This window comes from Octodon degus, unplaced genomic scaffold (assembly GCF_000260255.1).
Source record: "Octodon degus isolate 3935 unplaced genomic scaffold, OctDeg1.0 scaffold00002, whole genome shotgun sequence".
NCBI classification, from domain to species: Eukaryota; Metazoa; Chordata; class Mammalia; order Rodentia; family Octodontidae; genus Octodon; species Octodon degus.
In genome coordinates this window covers 26923839-26942407 of record NW_004524578.1, presented here as the reverse complement: position 1 = coordinate 26942407, position 18569 = coordinate 26923839, and the positions used below count along the sequence as shown (strand labels likewise).

General features: G+C 46.2%; 2 protein-coding genes and 1 pseudogene across 3 annotated transcripts in view; all 3 read left to right on the top strand.

The window, feature by feature from the left end:
- Positions 1–5463, top strand: part of Ganc (glucosidase alpha, neutral C) — a 68593-nt gene extending 63130 nt beyond the window's left edge. The window contains exons 21-24 of the mRNA XM_004623508.2: positions 1542–1655; positions 3214–3326; positions 3845–3948; positions 5119–5463. Coding sequence (XP_004623565.1) covers positions 1542–1655; positions 3214–3326; positions 3845–3948; positions 5119–5228 — 441 coding nt within the window. The 3' untranslated portion in view covers positions 5229–5463. The remainder of the gene's footprint in view (positions 1–1541; positions 1656–3213; positions 3327–3844; positions 3949–5118) is intronic.
- Positions 5464–12811: 7348 nt separating this feature from the next.
- The window catches only part of Capn3 (calpain 3), a 57469-nt gene continuing 51711 nt past the window's right edge, over positions 12812–18569 (top strand). The window contains exon 1 of one of the 2 annotated variants that reach the window (XM_023711186.1): positions 12812–13464. In XM_023711186.1, the coding sequence (XP_023566954.1) occupies positions 13156–13464 (309 nt within the window). In that variant the 5' untranslated portion in view covers positions 12812–13155. The remainder of the gene's footprint in view (positions 13465–18569) is intronic. The other variant, XM_004623370.2, reaches the window with a different exon arrangement.
- Positions 15128–16673, top strand: LOC105741567 (annotated as a pseudogene).

Here is an 18569-nt window from a genome sequence, read left to right as displayed (position 1 = left end):
AAAGAAAGAAAGAAAGAAAGAAAGAAAGAAAGAAAGAAAGAAAAGAAACTGCAAGTATAAATAAGATCCAAAGGTACATAAATATTGTGAAAGAGAAGGAAACTACTCAAAAGGAAAGAACAGCTGAGATGGGGGAAAGGAGAAAAGAAGGAAGGAGGACAAGATAACTAAAATAATTGTACTACTTTCTATTAGTTTATTTAAAGGAACAGTTAGTACTTATCTCATTTAATCTAGCATGCCTTTGTCTGATATCTGAGTAACTACTTTGAAGACAACTATATACAATATAATAACCACTGTTAATTTCCTGTCATCTTGTTTTGAAATTCTGTTGTTTTTATTGGTTTTCTCTTTTAAAAAGTAACATTGAAAACAGAATGGTGGTCAGCATGTGTGCCATAAAAAAATCTTGTATGGACAAATAAAAGACCAATTTTTGAGGCTGGCGAGATAGCTTAGTGGACTAAGCAGCTGCTTAGCAAGCAGAGGGACTAGGGTTCAATCCCCAGCACCACATGCCCTGCCAGGCCTGCCCCAGGGTGTGCTGAGCTGGCCACCAAGAGTGGGCATGGTGGTGCGTGCCTGTAAATCACAGTGCTGGGGAGGCTGAAAACAGGAGGCTCACTATGAGTCTGAGCTGTGTAGTGAGCCCCTGTACCAAATACATGGAAAAAGAAAAAAGGTTTTTGAGCTTGTGTGCAGGAGATAGATGTACTTTACTTCTTGCTGCCAACTGCAGGTTAACTTTAGATGACATCTTAAGTCCTCCACCCTCACTCCCCACATCATAAATGCTTATGTGTGCTTCTCCTTGCTAATACTTTACTCCAAGCAAAATATAAGCCCTCATCTTGTTCAGGCAGCTGCCATACCGGAGGCAGGAAACCTGACAAAGGCCAACCCCAACAGAAGTGCCATTCCAGAAGGCCAATAGCTGTGCGCCATGCCCACAGCTGTTGTTAGAGTTACTTAAAGAACCCTTAATGGTTTTATAACAAACAGTTTCACAGATTTGCCCTCAGAATTGGGACATCATCCTGCTGATCCAGTGAAGCAGGGAGCAAGAAGAATGTGGGTGCAGTGAGGAAGGACAAAAGTCATTGTCCCAAAGCAAGTGCATCACATACACACATACTTGTATGCAGACTACCTGAACTCACCTACGCAGGCAGGAAGCACACTCTTCAGCAGAGGTGTAAAAGGAAACGTGTAGTATGTTGACAGGAACACTAAAAGTACAAGACAGAAAAGGGTACTTATAGGATGAGCAGATAGAATTCACACTCACAGAAACAAAAGCAAAGATGGGCATGTACAATAAAGCAATGAAGGTAGTCAGTTTCCCAAAATAATTGAAAAAAGTGGGCTCTTCTCTAGTGGAGCTCTCTTCTTCTTTAATAACCCCAAGAATGTAAAGAATGTGATCTTGTACACGCAAATACCTTAAACTGCTATCTCCCCGGCCCCCGGCCCCCGGCCCCCGCTACTCTGAAAGTTCCTCTGTGAGTGTGCTTACGGAGAGGGCTGCTGTGTTACAGATACCAGTGTTTCAGCGAGGCGGAAGTGTGGTGCCAATAAAGACAGCTGTGGGAAGGTCCACTGGCTGGATGACTGATCTGCCATATGGACTCCGCGTGGCCCTGAGCACTCAGGTATTTGGAAAATTCTTATATATCATTACAGTGGTGGCCTTCAGAGTGTATGACAGCATGTAAAAGTGGGGAGCCCCATTTGTGAGACAGGTGTGTTGATGTTTGTCTGGACATGAAGGTTCTGAATCATTGCCTAGCTTGCCTGCCCTTCCTAAAATTGTTCTTAAATTGACTTTGCTACCCTGGAATGATGGAAATGCCTTTCTCAGGCACGTGACTAGTGGTGCTCTTTAGCCTGGTATCGATTACTGCTATTCTAAAACCTCATCAGGCCATAGACTGCTTGGCCCTGTGAATCACCCCTGAAATCTAGGCTCCCAGGACAGGATACCTGTGTCTGTTTACTAATTCAGGGACCCCAGCCCCACCAAATGACTCCTGTTCTCATCAAGTAGCCCAAATAACTAAAATCTCCTTGAGTAAAGTCTGGAATGATCCCGAATAGATTTTTTGAGCCAAATGAGGCCTATAGCAGATTTTCCTCTTGACCATTTGCCTAAATATATTATAGGGCCAAACACCGACTCTTACTATAAAGCTTATCCTTATTTATGTTAAAGTTATAAAATAAATTATAGCTTTCTTTTCCATCTGTTTTGCTTAGGCATGTCTTTTTGGGCCTACGTATGGGCTTTGGGCCCAGGTGAGGTCCCAGATTCAGTGCAAGAGACTAGTGACCTGAAACACACCAGGCACTGTTGATAAGGATAATCTGCCACACGGAGAGCTCTAACATTCAGAAAGGAACCTTGTACTAGAGAAATCAGGAGCTAGATACCATCCTCTTAAGTGGAAAATCCATTATTTTCTGAGTGAACTTTCTTGGTTTTGTTGCATATTCTGAGATAGTATTTTCAAGAAAACCACTTAAAACAGTGAACATCTTTCATAGTTTAAATGCCTTCAGTGACTCTTTGTGCTCCTTTTGTATGATTTCCCTACTCATATCATTTCATCATCTATTTGAGAGTGACTGGATATTTGTAGGACCTTTTTGCAGCTTGACTGTCATGTTAGCCAGCTTTCTGTCACAGTAATGGCTGGGAGACTCAACTTATGAGAAGAGAAAGTTTGTTTATGTTGACAGTTCTGACAGTTTAGTTCATTAAACTGTTAGCCCTGTCGCTTTGGGTCATATGGGTTGGTAGCACACCAGGATGGCGCATGCGTGGCAGAACAGAGGTGCTCACTTCACAGCCAGGAAGCACTGAGGAAAGGAAGAGATCAGGAGCACCATCCCATGAAGGCAAGGGCTGGGGCCCTGGAGCCCTCCCATGAGCCCCCACCTCTTCAGGACTCTACCATCTCTGAGGAGCGCCATGGCCTGGGCACCACGCCTTTGGCACATGGGCCTTTGGGGGACATTCTAAGCCCAGACTGGCAAATCATGCACTTTTGTCTGACGTAATTTTTTGTGACTTCTAAAGTTATTTCCCTTCAATCCCCGGTACCACAAAAATAAATAAATAAATAAATAAATAAAGTTATTTCCCTTTGAGGTCTGAATCCTTTCCCTATACAACCACTATAGAGGTGTGTTCTCTGACCCACTCTCCAGGGTTCTGCAGTGGGAGAGCTGTATCTCGACGACGGCCATTCATTCCAGTACCTCCACCAGAGGCAGTTCTTGCACCGGAAGCTTTCATTCTGTTCCAGTGTTTTGACCAACAGGTAACAGCAGCTAAAGAAGCTCTGTGTGTTCTTATGTTATTCAGGACTATCATTTTGGCATCCTGGCATACGTGTATATCTGATCTTTTAAGTTTCTACTTAAAGAAATAGATAGTTGAAAGCCATCTATTCTTCACTGTATCCTGAGTGTTTTTTTTCATGGTGTCTCCATCTCTCCTCTAAAAACTAAAACAGATTCAGTTTAAGCTCCCATTAATTCCATTCATTCTTCCATTTGCCATTCACCTGATTTCTTACCACTTGACTACAATATCCTGGTCACACATGTGATTTTTGTATTCTTTAGTGATTTTACTCCAAATGGCTTATTAAAAGGAGTCTGGCTTGGCTGTTAGCTGGTCCTGGACGCAAAAAGTCATCCTTTCTCATCTCTTTGTCCCAGTTAGTATGACCCTACATGAATCAGGACAGATGAGAGGGGAACTTACAGGTGTACATGTTGCCCAATCCTAGCCATCAGCCCTCTCCTTTTGATAATACTACTTTGTATATTCCAGATGTGCTGATGAACAGGGACATTTTTCCAGCAAGTGTGTGGTGGAGCAGATCTTGGTCTTAGGCCTCAGGAAGGAGCCATCTTCTGTGACATCCCACTCATCTGGTGAGGAAAAGTCGTTGTCTCCCCCATGAATCAAGCTACCTTGGTCCTCTTCCTATACACTGATAATATGTTCCTAAGAAAATGACTTGGGGCTTGAAACAATATGCTAGGACTCTCTGGCTGTCTTTGTACTATGCATATCTGAAGCCTGGAGAGTTCTACCCATGTTTAGGATGGAAATTATGTCTTTCCAAGTGAATTTTGTGGACAAATCACTTTGTTGCTTACAGTTTCTTTTCAGCCAATATTGTACTCAAACAATCAAGTTTTTCATGTTTTAAAAAGTTTGACTGAGGGGCCATGGAGATGGCTCAGTAGAGCACAAGGGCCTAGTTCAATCCCTGGTTCCACAAAAAAAAAAAAGAGAGAGAGAGAGAGAGACTGAGCTCTATCCCTGGCCCTGCATGCCTTGCCGGCCCAGAACCGTGGTGGATCCAGGCATGGTGGTGGATCCCAGCACTTGGGAGGTTGAGACTGGAGGACCACTGCAAGTTTGGGACCAGCCTGGGGGCTACAAAAGTGAGCGCAAAAAAAAAAAAAAAAAAGTGAGCGCAAGGCCAGCCCAAACTGCATAGCGAGATCCTGTCTCAAAAAATAAAATAAAATAAAAAGTTTGTATGGCACATGCCCATAATTCCAGCACTCAGGAGACTAAGGCAGGAGGATTGCCATGAGTTCAAGGCCAGCTAGCGTTACATAGTAAATTCAGGCCCAGCCTGGACTATAGAGTGAGACCCTGTTGCAAAAAAAGTAATAAAAACAGTAATAATTAATTTAAAAAACTTCATAGAAGTTCATGAATAAAAGTGCTATTAAAATGATTCTCCTGGGCTGGTGAGATGGCTCAGTGGTCTAAAGCACCTACTTGGAACAAGCTTAGCAAAGACAAAGGGACCGCGGTTCGATCCCCCAGCACCACATGCCAGCCAGCCCTGCCCCCTGGTGGGCTGAGCTGGCCACACACACACACACACACACACACACACACACATAAATAAATAAATAAAATTTAAATAAATAAATAATAAATAAATAAATAAATAAAAATGATTCTCCTAAGTGCAGTATAAGGTCTTACAGTAGATTAAGAATAAATGTCAGATTTGAATACAAGATTTTTCCCTGCTAGGTATTCCTCAAACTTTCTCTTGCATTATTCTTTCTCCACAGATGGGAAAGCTGAGCCGGTGACTTTTGTGTATTGTGGCAGAACGTCTACCTTGAGCCTGGAGAAGCTTTCCCTGAACATTGGTGCCAACTGGGAAGTCCACATCCAGTGACAGAAGGGCCAGCCACCTGCACAGGCGTGGCCTGCACCTTTCAACCCTTGGCCTTTTTTGAGATTTATGCTTCCATCTAATCAGCTTCTTGGCTGAAAAAGATCTTTCACTGGTTACTAGTGTACTGATAAACAGTACATTGTGCATATTAAGATTTGAGTTTTTAAGGGCCTGTGAGATAGCTCAGTGGGCTAAGCTGCTGCTTAGGCAAGTGCAGGGGTGGGGGTTCAATCCCTGGACCCACATGCTGTGCTGGGCCCCACCCCTGGGCACACTGAGCCACCACCAAGACTGAGCAGGGTGGCACATGCCTGTAATCCCAGTGCTAGGGAGGCTGAAAGCAGGAGAATCACTAGGAGTCTGAGCTGTGTAGTGAGACCCTCTACCAAATACATAAATATATATTAATAAAATTAAAAAATTTGAGGGCTTTTTGAGGTTTTACATGCTAAGATGTATGAGTGTTGTACAAACACCACCTGTCTCATAGACCCTCAAGCCTGACACATAGGTTGAGTTTGTGAGTTTCCATTGCCTCCTTGGTTACAGCCCTGTGCTGAAGTCCAGCGCAAGGAGCAGCTGGTCTCCAAGGGGGCAGCATGTGTGGTCCCCTATTACAGACAGCTAAGCGAGGTAGAAACAAGTCAGGTAGGGCTAGGTCCCTAAGAGAGTCAGTACCAAGGTAAAAACACATTACAGCCTGGCAGAGGCACTTCTGGTGGAGACCAGGCCTCAAGGTAAAGCTGACAAAGCCTGTATACTTCCCCAAAGGGCAAGATAACAGTAACACCTGGTCTATGAAGTTTGGACATCAATCATCTCAGTGGCTGACCTAGTTTCTTTGGACTTACCACTTCTTAAAAAGGTCTTTGTTCTTTCCATATGCCCTTGCTACATGACTTGCTTCACCGAGGGAGCATATTAGCCAAACCACTTTACTTACAACCTCTTTTTTTATTTTAGAATCAGGAATTGAACTCAGGACCTTATGCTTCTCAGGCCAGCACTTTGCCACTGAGCTTTATCCTTGGCCCTATACTTATAATCTTATTGGTTGGTTATAACTATAATCCATGTTGAACCCACCTGGTTGTGTTCTATAAAACTTTCCCTGAGAAGTGGGGCCCTTGGTGGCCCATTCAGGCCCCCTCCTGCCTCTCAGGAGCTGGATCTAATCTGTCCCCCTTAATAAATATTTTCTACTCTTAAACTGCTATTCCTAGAATTCATTTTTCAATTTTAGAGAACACAAATTCAGCATATTGGACATCCAGCAGGTTGGGAGTTCTAGTTCCCTTCCCTCATATTTGGAGGTTCTGATACATCCCTGTATCCCCCCAATATGGCTGTGGCAGGCAGCCCTCTCCTGGTGTACCGCATACCAGCCACAGTGGGGAGTGATTCGCCTCTGCCAGGGGTGACACTGGAGCATGGGGGCTTTTCCTTTCATATTTCTCAGGTGCAATAGCTCCAAATTAGCCTTCTTAAAATTCAAGTTTTTCATATTTTTTATTAAATGCTATCTAGTAACCAATGAGTATAACATGAGCAAATTGATTAATAATAATAAATACCCATAGCTCGACCCCCAAACTTCAGAAACAGCCCAAGGCTAGAACTAATATAAGGCAGTTGAGACACTTCCCTATGGCATAGTCAATGATCAAAATAAATAGTACTTTGCTGTACTATTTTCTCTTTTTTTTTTTTTTTTTGGAACCGGGGATTGAACTCAGGTCCTTGCGCTTGCCAGGGAAGTGCTTTTTTCACTGAGCCATCTCCCCAGCTGTACTATTTTCTAAAATCAAAATTAATGTAAAAAAAAAACATATACAGAACAAAATATCAAAATTTTAAATAACAGGATCAGTGGGAATGAGTTTTCCTTTTGCCTCAGGCTCAAGATGCTTGGCATGGGAGGCACAGGACAGCAGACACTCCATGTCATAGTGGCCCCGGCTCTGCTGCCATGGGCACAGACCCTCAGTGCAGAATGTACCACTTCCCAGGCTGGCCCTACCTGGGTACTTAGAACTGCCCCATCTGTACCTAAGCTCTCCTTCCCTCCACCCAGACAAATCCTCCTGGCCTTCCAGGCCCAACTCAAATCCCACTTTTCTGGGAAATTCTCTCTCTCTCTCTCTCTCTCTCTCTCTCTCTCTCTCTCTCTCTCTCTGCATTTTGAGACATGATTTCAGTATGCCGTTCATGCTAGCCTTGAACTCACTAAGTAGCATGGGCTGGCCTCGAAATCTCTGCAATTCTCCTGCCTCAGCCTTCTAAGTGCTGGGATTCCAGATGTGTGCCATTACACCCAACTGGAAAACCTTTCTAATTTAGCTATGACACTGGCTCTATAGTACCCAACAGCAAAGAGTTTGTCCCTCTGAGAGGCTGCACACTTGCACTTGTGCTCTGCTTAACATTCTCAGAGACTGTACCTTAATGTGTAAGCTTGTCTGTCCCTACCACCTCGTATGTTCCCTGAAAGCATATTACATTTCTCTTTTAGCCACTAGAGTACTATTGCATTTGGTTTTTGCTAACTGTTGTCTGTGGTAGGCCAACTTACGGATATGAGAAATTCACTAAATACTGAGGATACTTACTTCTTTTTTTTTTAAGTAATTTTTTTACAATTTATTTATTTGTGTGTGTGTGTGTGTGTGTGGCCAGCTCAGCCCACCAGGGGGCGGGGCTAGCTGGCATGTGGTGCTGGGGGATTGAACCGCGGCCCCTGTGCTTTGCTAAGCCTATTCCAAGTAGGTGCTTTAAGACCACTGAGCCATCTCACCAGCCCCGAGGATACTTACTTTTCCTCCCCAAATCCATAACCTTGGTCTAATCATGTGAAAAACATCAGACAAATCCAGCTTCAGGGACATTTTATGAAATACCTAAGAAGTGCTACTCACAAGTGCCAAGATCATGAGAGACCAAGACCGTGGAATCGTCAGGCTGGAGGACACGGGGGCTTCTAGCTTTACAACTGTTACAGGAATTTAAAATTATTTTTAAAAAATTTTTGAGCATTCACCATGAAGTTGTTAGCTCTCAGTAGGCACTTAATGAATGGTAGATGTTGACAGTAAACAAATAGATTGCTTCTAATAGTGTTTGTCTAGGACTTTGGAGGGGGCAGAAGAATCAGTGATAAGTAAATTAGCTAGCACTCCAGCCACAGGTGTTGCATGACCTTGACTTAAATATGTTATTAAAACTAGGTCTTTATCTTTGAAGAGGTTTCTGGGAGTTTCTGTGCCCACGATTCACCCTTTGATAGTGAGCTCGGGTTGGACTGCTCCATGATAACATCAGTTTCCCCAGCTGTGCAGCTGGGCAGTGTTGACTTAGACCTGCACATCTGAGAAGGCTTTCAATGCACTGCTCCGCACTAGATATCCCCACCCTTCCCTGACCCTGTGTGTCACACACACTTCTTAGTTACTAATAGGTGGAGCTGCCTTAATCAGCTGGTGAGCGGAAGCTCCGTAGATGTGGGGCCAGAGACAGCTTCTCCCCCACAAGCAAATCAGCCAAAAAAAAGTTGGACTACACTGGCAAAGCCTTAAGTATACGAAATTTCCTAGTCAGGTATGTTGCACACCTGTAATCCCAGCACTTGAGAAGCTGATCACTGTGATCTAGGCCAGCCTGGGCCACAGAGTGAATTCAGGGCCACCTAGCAAGATCCTGTCTCAAAAAAATTATACATATATATATATATAATATATAGCATACATATGAAACACATATATGCAACTTTTTTTCACGCAGAGAAACTCCATTCAGTACATACATAACACAAATTCAGTAAGGGCCTTCTATATGCTTCACCCTAACAGTGGAATGAGAATCTAGTCCCACCTTTCCAGTCTTTTGGGCAAACTTGAAGTTAAATGACTGAAACAATAAGGTCAGGCAGTGTCTTAGTTACTCTTCTCTTGTTGCTGGGACAAATACCCGACACTCAAAATGAAGGAAGGAAAGGTTTATTTAACTCACAGTTACTGGAGGTTTCAGTCCATACTCAGCTGGGTCCAATGCAGAGTGACACATGGCAGAGAACAACCTTTCATGGTAGCAGCAAAGAGCAAGAGCGCAAGGAAGGGTAGCAGCAGCTCAAGCTGCTAGACTCTCTTCCCACCTTACATTGTAATGCAAATTACCTGCCCCAGGGCAGGTGCAGCATCCACACCCACAGTAATCAATCACAAACTCCAGAAGCTGCCCCAAGACTGCATGAGGCTTTCGAGGGGCGCCTAGACACAAACCGTAACAGCCAGGTATGGTAGTGTACATCTGTAACCCAGCACTCTGGGAGGCTGACACAGGAAGATTTACAAGTTTGAGCTCCACCTGGGCATCTTAGCAAGATCTTGTCTTAAAAAAGCCAGGGCTGGGGATTAGCTCAGCATGAAGGTTTTAGGTTCAATCTTCTTTCTGTACCATACATACATGCGTACAGGTACATGCTGTGAATTTGAGGGTGGTATAGAGCACTGTGCTAGGAACCAGACTTCTGATGGTGGGGGAACAGAGAGCCCATCTTTGTTCTCTGGGCCTTTGGCAGCAATCTTTCCAGAGATTCAGCATCTGTGAGTGCTTGGGGGAGGGGACATGGCAACTGCACACAGGGAGATGTTCAGGACATTCGGGTACAGTGAATGCTGATTTGCATCTGAGTGTCCCAAAGGCTCAAGTGTTAGAGGCTTAGGAGTTCCTTAGGTCAATGAGTCTTAGGTCCCCCAAAAGGGATTGTTGGACCTCAGTTCCTCCTCTTCCTCTTTTGCCTCCTGGCCTTGAGTGAGCAGTTTTGCTCTGCAACAAGCTCCTACTATGGTGCTGCCCGATGGGGCCAGGAGACCGCAGACTAGAATCTCCACACCATGAGCCAAAATAAACCTTTCAGTTAATTATTTCCTTACAGTGAGGAAAGCTGACTGACACACTAAGCAAATGTATCATTCAACCACATGTAATCCCAAAGTAGGATCGAATTCAGATCACCTTAACAACTCCATTTACAGGGTGTTTAAGACAATCCTGACACTGTTTTAAATGTACTCCATAAATTAGGTTGTGTAATCCTTCCACCAACCCAATAACTGAATGACTATCATTGTATTCATTTTATGGGTGAGAAAACTGACACACAGGAAGAAAGGAAAAGTAACTCAGCTAAAGTTTCACACACACAACCAGTCAGTGGCCGCACTACACTTTGAATTAGGGCCATCAGTTTCTAGACAATGCTGTCTTCTATTTTCCACTCTAAAAGTAGTAAAGATACTTGGGCATTTTCCTGGAGGAACAGGACAGGTTCGTGGGCACTACAGTTGCAGACCTAACGTTCTTCAAAGCTGCAACCCCCAGGCCTGGTAAGTATTCCCTACTGCAGCTGCCGCTTCTCACTTTCCCCTAGTCTCTAATCTTGGAGCAGAGAGATAATCACATGAGAACAGCTATAGCTGCAGACTGGGAGAGGCCGAGGCTCTGCAAGAGTTAGGATGCAGTCATCTCTTACCCCCAGAGAGCAGCTACCAAGGGCAGAAGACAATAAAAAGGCCAGGCTGGCTGCTCTGTTCCCGGATACTTATGCCTTCAACTAAGAACTAGGAAACCACTCTTCAGGAAGGCCACCCCAGGACTCCATGAGAACCTGGCTCACTCTCTAGTTACAGCTTCTGTCTCAGATGCTTAATGCGGCTCAGCTTAATAGTCAATATATAATTGACTCAGACACACTGTTTGTGGAAGATTTGGTCCCAGTGTTTATTTGGGGGTTAGGTCAAGTGGGTCAGATGAGACAGTTTCCTCGTTTGAGGACTCTGAGTGGCATTTTACACTCACACACTTCCACTGAGCACTGACATTCAACAGATGCCAAATCCAATAATGTTTTGACATTCTAGAACTTTAGAAAGTAAAAGTCACTGTCTTGTTTACCTTTCTATTGTTGCTGAGACAAAATACCCTTGGGGCTGGTGAGATGGCTCAGTGGTCTAAAGCACCTACTTAGAACAAGCTAAGCTAAGCAAAGCACAGGGACCACGGTTCAATCCCCCAGCACCACATGCCAGCCAGCCCCACCCCCTGGTGGGCTGAGCTGGCCACACACACAAAAATATATATATAAATAAATAAATAAACAAAATACCCAATGCCCAAAATTAAAGAAAAAAAGGTTTCATTGAGCTAGGGAGATAGCTCAGGTGAATAAGTGCTTGCCTGGCAAGCACAAGGGCCTGAGTTCAATCCCTGGTTCTGCAAAAAATAAATGAGAGAAAAAGCTCTAAAATAAAGTGTAAACATTAAGTGAAAAAAGCAAGGAGCAAAATAAATATATATAGCTTGCATTGTGTGAAGTTTCAGCCCAGACTCAGCTGGCTCCAAGGCCCAGTGGCTCACGGCAGAGGGCAGCAGTTCATGGCAGCAGAAAACAACAAAAGCAACAAGAGCAAAAGGGAAGAGCAGCCGAGAGCAAGCTTCTTTTCCTCCCTTATACTTTATACAGGCAACCTGCCGCAGAGTAGGTGTAGCACTCACACCCAGAATCCCAGAGCTGGACCACGAATACATCACAAATTTTAGAAGCCAGCCCCATCCTTGATTCCATGAGGCTTTTGGGGATGGAAGGCACTTCTAGACATAAACCATAGCAGGCACAGTCTACAAAATATACAGAATAGGGCTCAGTATGAAGGCCCTGGGTTCAGTCTCTACTATCACACACACACACACACACACACACACACACACACACACACACACAGAATATTGCCCTCAAATTCAGTATCTCACATTATAACTAGCTTCTTGTTGTCATTTGTTGTTTTGGGGTTTTTTTATGTTTTTTTTTTTTCTTTTTCTTTGTAGATCTGGGGATTAAACTCAAGCCCTTACGCTTGCCAGGGAAGCACTTTTTCTACTGAGCCAACTCCCTGGCCCCAGTATTTGTTGTTTTGATTTTTTTTTTTTAATGTATTTGGTACAGGGTCCCACTACCCAGTTTGGACTCCTAGAGATCTTGCTATCTCAGCCTCTCATAGCTGGGATTACAGGCATGTGCCACTACACTGGTCTCTGTTGCTGGCTCAGCATGCCTGGGGCAGGTCAGGCACAACATGTAGTGCTGGGGATCGAACCCCGGTCCCTGCGCTTGCCTAAGCAGGTGCTGAGACAGCTGAGCTATCTCGCTGGCCCTGTTGTCTTGATTTTTGAGACAGCATCTCACTGTATAGCTCAGGTTGGCCTCAAACTCATAGTGAGCCTCCTGCCCAGCCATCAGAGTGTTGGGATTACAGGCATGAGCCACCACACCCAGCTTCAGTTAGCTCTTAAAATATTGTTTTCATTAATTTGGTGGCTAAATGAATGGCTCTGCGTGGCTTCCACCCTCCGCCCTACTCAGCTGTTCCCCTCTAGCTTCCTGGCCACACGTCAGGACAGCACTGGCAGCCCAGGGCCTCTCCAGCCAGGTCCTCCTCTCCCTTCATGCAGTCTCGCCAGGCGCTAGCCTCTCTCTTGTGCTCACAATCTTTCTTCACATCTATTTTTAGTTTTCCTGGCTCAGGCTTCTTCAGGCTACTGAAACATAACCCTCATACTCTCTCCCTCTCCCTCTGGCATGAATGCAGCTGGTAGGAGCCCCCAAGTAAAAAGTGCTCAGAAATCCTGTTGTCTTTGTTTCTTGGGGATCTTTATGGCTCCAGGATTGAAGCCATAAGATTGAAGCCTTGGTTGTTTTTTTTTTTTTAAGCTGAATGTTAACCCTAGGGATCTTCTGATGGGCTTTCAGTTTGGAATTGGAGGTGGACATTTTTCTCTCAGATGACAAACTCACTCCAGTTTCCCCTCTGCACTTGCTTCCCTTCCTTAAAGGTAGCTGTATCTCGTTTTCTTTAAAACCTCTTCAAAAGCTGCTATGCCGACTGTCATTAGCCCGTCTGTGGCCCCACGGACAGGGGCTGAGCCCAGGTCCCCAGGGCCAATCCCCCACCCAGCCCAGGGAAAGGCCACAGAGGCTGGGGGTGGACACCCAGGGGGTATCTATTCAGCCATCATCAGCCGCAACTTTCCTATCATCGGAGTGAAAGAGAAGACGTTTGAGCAGCTTCACAAGAAATGTCTAGAAAAAAAAGTTCTTTATGTGGACCCTGAGTTCCCACCGGATGAGACCTCACTCTTTTACAGCCAGAAGTTCCCCATCCAGTTCGTCTGGAAGCGTCCTCAGGTGAGTAGCTGGCTGGGGCACTGCTCAGACATGTCCCCCACTCAGCACCTCCTGGAGGCCGGCTGTGTGCGCACCCGGGAGAGCAGGGTCCTGGCTCTGGCTCTGCTGAGCTCCATGCTCTAGTGGGAAGAGGGAAGAGAGGAGCAAAGTCTACATGTTACACAAAACTAAATGGAGAGGCAGGGCCGATCCTGCAGGATTCTCCTGATCCCTCTCACTCTGAGGGGGTGGCGGCTTGCTTTGTTTTATTTTGTTTGTGATACTGAGGACTTAACTGAGGGCCTTTGCATTAAGCTACATCTTTAGCCTTTTTAAATTTTTTTATTTTTTGTGGTACTGGGGATTGAACTCAGGACCCTGCACTTGCCAGGCAGGCACTTACTCTACTGAGCTATCTCCCCAGCCCCATCTTTAGCCTGTATCACTCTGAGACAAGGTCTACTAAATTGCCCAGGCTGGGCATGAATTTGGGATCCTCCCCCTTCAGCCTTCCATAGAGATAGAATTATGGGAATGGATCATCATGCAGGTTAAAACTTGCTTTTTCATGAAAGTTGACTATAACTCATTTTAATTCATCTTATAAAAATCAATATTCCAAGCCAAGGATCTAGCTTAGTGGCACAGTGCCTGTTTGGCAAGCAGAAGGTCCTGAGTTGAATTTCTGGTACCTAATAATAATAATAATCTTCCTTCCCCTGAGCAAATTCCAACCAGATCAATCTGCCCTCTCTGTTTAAACACCTTGCATCTTTGCAAGATTATTTCCATTTTCACACAGAACCATAGAAAAAGGAAAGGCACAGGCAGAGACTATTTTTTCAAGCAAAAGACCTTAGGATGACAGGAATCCTAGCGACTGTTTTGGTCTGTCTATCTCACCTCACAAATGAGGAAACCAAGGCATGCTCACAGAGTGGAATCTATCCAGTAAGCATGTGACGAGCCCGGATAAAAACTCTACTCCCCTGGGAAACTTTTCAACCTCCAGGTGTCACTTACAGTGATCCACCAGCCGGAAAACTATGTCCCTGGCTCCTTTCATAATCATTCCGCCAATATGACTCTCGTTCTTTTTTTATTTTTTGGTCTGTATTTTCTTTTTCCAGGAAAATAAAACTGCCTACCGTTATGTAAAATAAGAACAAATACGTAATTACAAGTAGACCCAGTGTCTGCTGGCAGGGGAAGGTCCAGGGTTTTGAAAACAAGTCTACAGTTGGGCTCCGCGATGAGGGCAGGGTGAGGAAAGGTAGCTGGACGCTAGCAGACCTGTCCTCAGGGGTGTGGGGGGATGAAAGGCTTGCAGCACCCCGACTCCAGTGCCACGGGGACAACCCGGAGGGGCCAGGATGGCAGGAAGCCCGGGGCGACGTGGCCGCTGCTCCAGCTCTGCGGCAGGGACTCCGAGGCCCGGCCTGGGCGGGCAAGGGTCTGTGCGGAGCCGGGATAGGCGCTCTGGGCACGGCACCTCGACTCTCACCGGACTCGAGGCAGCCTCAGCCTGCGCCCTGAGTCCTTGGAGCCCAAAGAGGCGCCGTCGGGGAATGGGGCCACCGGGGGCACCGCGGGGCGCCGGAAGGGGGCGCAGGGCGGCCTTGAGCTTGCCCCGCCACCTGCCCCGGTAGGCGCCCAGGGGAGAGCGCTGCGGGGCGGTGCCAGAATGGGGCTAGGGACGGTCGGCTTCCGGCCCTCGGGGTTTCTGTACCTGGCCCAGGCTTTCGTCCTGGAGACACGAGGACATCCCCGGGCACATGGGCAGGGGTGGGCGCACCCCATGCTCTCTGGAGAGCAGGGTAACCTACAGCCTTTGTCCTTCCTTCTCACCGCTGCTGAGAGTCGCTTAGCTCCAGTTAGAGGGCCCAGTGCCTACCTCTGCCTTCATACCTGAACCGTGACTGCTGCCCCGGCCACCTACAGTGCCATTTAAGGGCTAGTTTTTATTTCCTGCAATCCTGACAATCAAATCCAAGGCCTCTCAGAGCCACAAAAGCACTTTATCATTGCACTTCATCCCTCGACCTTTTAATTTTAAGACAGCGTCTTGCTTAGGCTGGCCTCCAACTTGAGGTCTTCCTGCCTCAGCCTCTTGAGTAACAGATGCCCATTGACTCTCTTCTTAATTCAAGAAATATCTTAGTCAAGAAATCACACATACACACACACACACACACACACACACACACACACACACACCAGTCATAGAACAAGTAACTGAGGTGGTAGCAGGAAGGGAAAAAAATGCTTTCTAGGAGAATGGAAAACAAAGAGACTGTGTTGCTGGTTGTCAGGAGTCAGTGTGCAAGCTGATGCAGGATCAGATGATAAGGACAGATTACCTAACCCAGGGAGGAAGTGATTCAGGCTGAAGGCCAGTGCAACCATGAACCATGCTTTTGCTTATTAACCAGTGCTGGAGAACCCAGAAGCCACAGGGCTCTTTACCATCCTGACTACTCTGGGATGGCCCGTGACTATCCTGAGGGCTTCCAGCTTAGAAAATACACTCACTAAGTCAACAATATGCACTGCATTAATTATTGAAAATGTGCCAGTAATCGGTTGTGAAACTGTCTCCTTGACATTTGTTTCTCAATAAAATTATTTAAAAAATAAAATAAAACCTGGTGATGTTGAGAGAGAGAGAGAGAGAGAGAGAGAGAGAGAGAGAGAGAGAGAGAAAGAAAGAAAGAAAGAAAGAAAGAAAGAAAGAAAGAAAGAAAGAAAGAAAAAATACACTGTATTTTCCGAGAACCAGGGCTGAGGGCACGCGGCTGGTGGCGTCCTCCTCGGCTCCTGACTCACGGCTGTTCGCTCCTGCCGAGGAACAAGTCGGTCAGGAAGCCGCGCCGCAGCCGTTAAGGACACGCAGAAGACGCTGTGGAGCCCGAGGCGGCGATCCACCGGACCCGCATCACCCTCACCAGCCGCAACGTGAAGTCGCTGGAGAAGGCGTGCGCCGACCTGATCCGAGGCGCCAAGGAGAAGAACCTCAAGGTGAAGGGCCCGTGCGCATGCCCACCAAGACCTTGAGGATCACAACGAGAAAAACGCCTTGTGGGGAGGGATTCAAGACGCAGGATGGCTTCCAGATGAGGATCCACAAGCGGCTCATCGATCTGCACAGCCTTTGGGAGATCGTGAAGCAGATCACGTGCATCCGCATCGAGCCGGGAGTGGAGGTGGAAGTCACCATCGCCGATGCCTGAGCAGATATCCTACTAAATTGAGTATCACTTGTTTGAAAGAAAGAAAAGACACTATAAACCTGTTAGTGGCATAGATTTGGAGGTCAAGGCCAGCCTGGATAATATGGTGAGACCTGCCCACATGGCTACTCGGGTCTTCCCTTTCCCCTGGGCTTTGATTCACCAGCAGGCTGCCCTATTGTCCCTGACGCTCTCCCTTGGGGCCTCCACTCTTTGGTCTCTGCCTGGAATGCCCCTCCTATTCTTACCTGATAGGTTGTTTCAGTCTCTCCAGAACTGTCCAGGAATCACTTTCTTCAAGCCTGCAAGCAGGAGTTATTCCTGTTTCTCTTTAGACCCCCTTCCCCATTCCTTCTCTGCCTTTTAGCTAAGATCAAGTGTAGACCCCTTCCCCAGCCAGGCTAGGTCTACAGAGGCCAACAAGACAGGGCACAGCCTGACTAAGACAGGGAATGCCTGAAAAATCTTTCAAATACTACTCCAGAGTGGGGTGACACATACAAAGATTATTTTCACTGAAGTCACCGGTGAACTTGAGCCTTAAAAACTAGACTTGTAAATTAATAAAACTGTTTACCATGCTGATTGTGCTCTAACTCTCACTGCCCGTGTCAGTGTATGAAATGACACACATCAGAAGCCAGGCTGTTCCCAGTGGTGCCCACCACCAACAGCGAAGACCCTGAACTGTCGATGGTCAAGTCACTGAAGGACCACGTAGCAAAGGTCCTCCTGGGCTTTGGCATGGGGAGCGCCGCCTCATGTTAGCGTAGAACGGGAGCTAAAGACAGATGGTGGAAGGGGTCCTGCGGAGATCTAGGCACAGCCCTTTACTATCCAAGTGAAATGAGAGAAAGGGCAAAAGGCTGTCACAGAGATTGATTAAATTTTAAAAACACAGTGCGGTGCAGAACTTTCTGCATTGCAAAGCAGAAACATCAGTTTTTATGCATGTCCTCAGGCTTTGCGACTTCTGTCAGACCTGTGCCACCCTGTCCCCGGGCCCAAGGCTGTTACACCAGGGGAAAAGTTTACTCTCTTCACATATCGTCTTGTGACTGCTTTAGATTTATTTTTGATTCTTCACAGTTTGGCCAAATGTGCTTGCTTTCTAAATTCTTAACATGGCAGCAGCTTTCTACTTTTTTCTTTAAGAGGAAAACTGGTAAGGACACACTAGAAAGGTTTTTTTAAAAATTACAGAATACTTTCTCTGAGGAGTGGATGTGGTTGTTTTCTAGGGGAGAGAAGAAGGGGGAAAATGTCAGTGTGTTTACAAGGAGGAGAACTAGAGGGGAAACAGAAGGGGCTGGGGAAAAGGCTGACAGCACCCACCCACTGCAGCCTTCTCTGCTGCGGCCTGGCCCTTACCTCTTGTTTCCTGACTAACTTGAGGAAACACCTGAGGCAAATGACTTTTTGGTAAGGAGCAGAGATGGTGCTGCATCTGGATTCAGTAGGATTAAGCCAACAGCCCAGGAACTCAAGGTTGAAACCACCAGAGTGTGGAGAAAAGCCAGAAAGATGGAACTGCCCAGAAGCACAGCGCTTCCAGGGGCAGGACCTGCACAGACACTACAAGCTGAGGGTTCCAAATTTAGTCCATCGCTGGGAAGCCAGGGCCCCCTAAACACATGGGGAGCGTTCTAAGAAAAGCTCATGCAGCTTTACTGCTTTCATCCAACCTTGCCTCGGCCAGGGGTCTGATGCAGATCTGTTTCTGTCAGACAGTGAAATCAAAGTTTGCTCACAGGTGCTGGCCACAAAGTAGAACCTAAGCCTTGTGCAGAGTGGTTAGGACAGCTGGACTCACAGCAAAGTGGACAAGTCTCAGCCTTGGCTCTGCAACTTGCCAGTCACATCAACATTCTTAAGTGTGCTTTTCTCAGCTGTGAG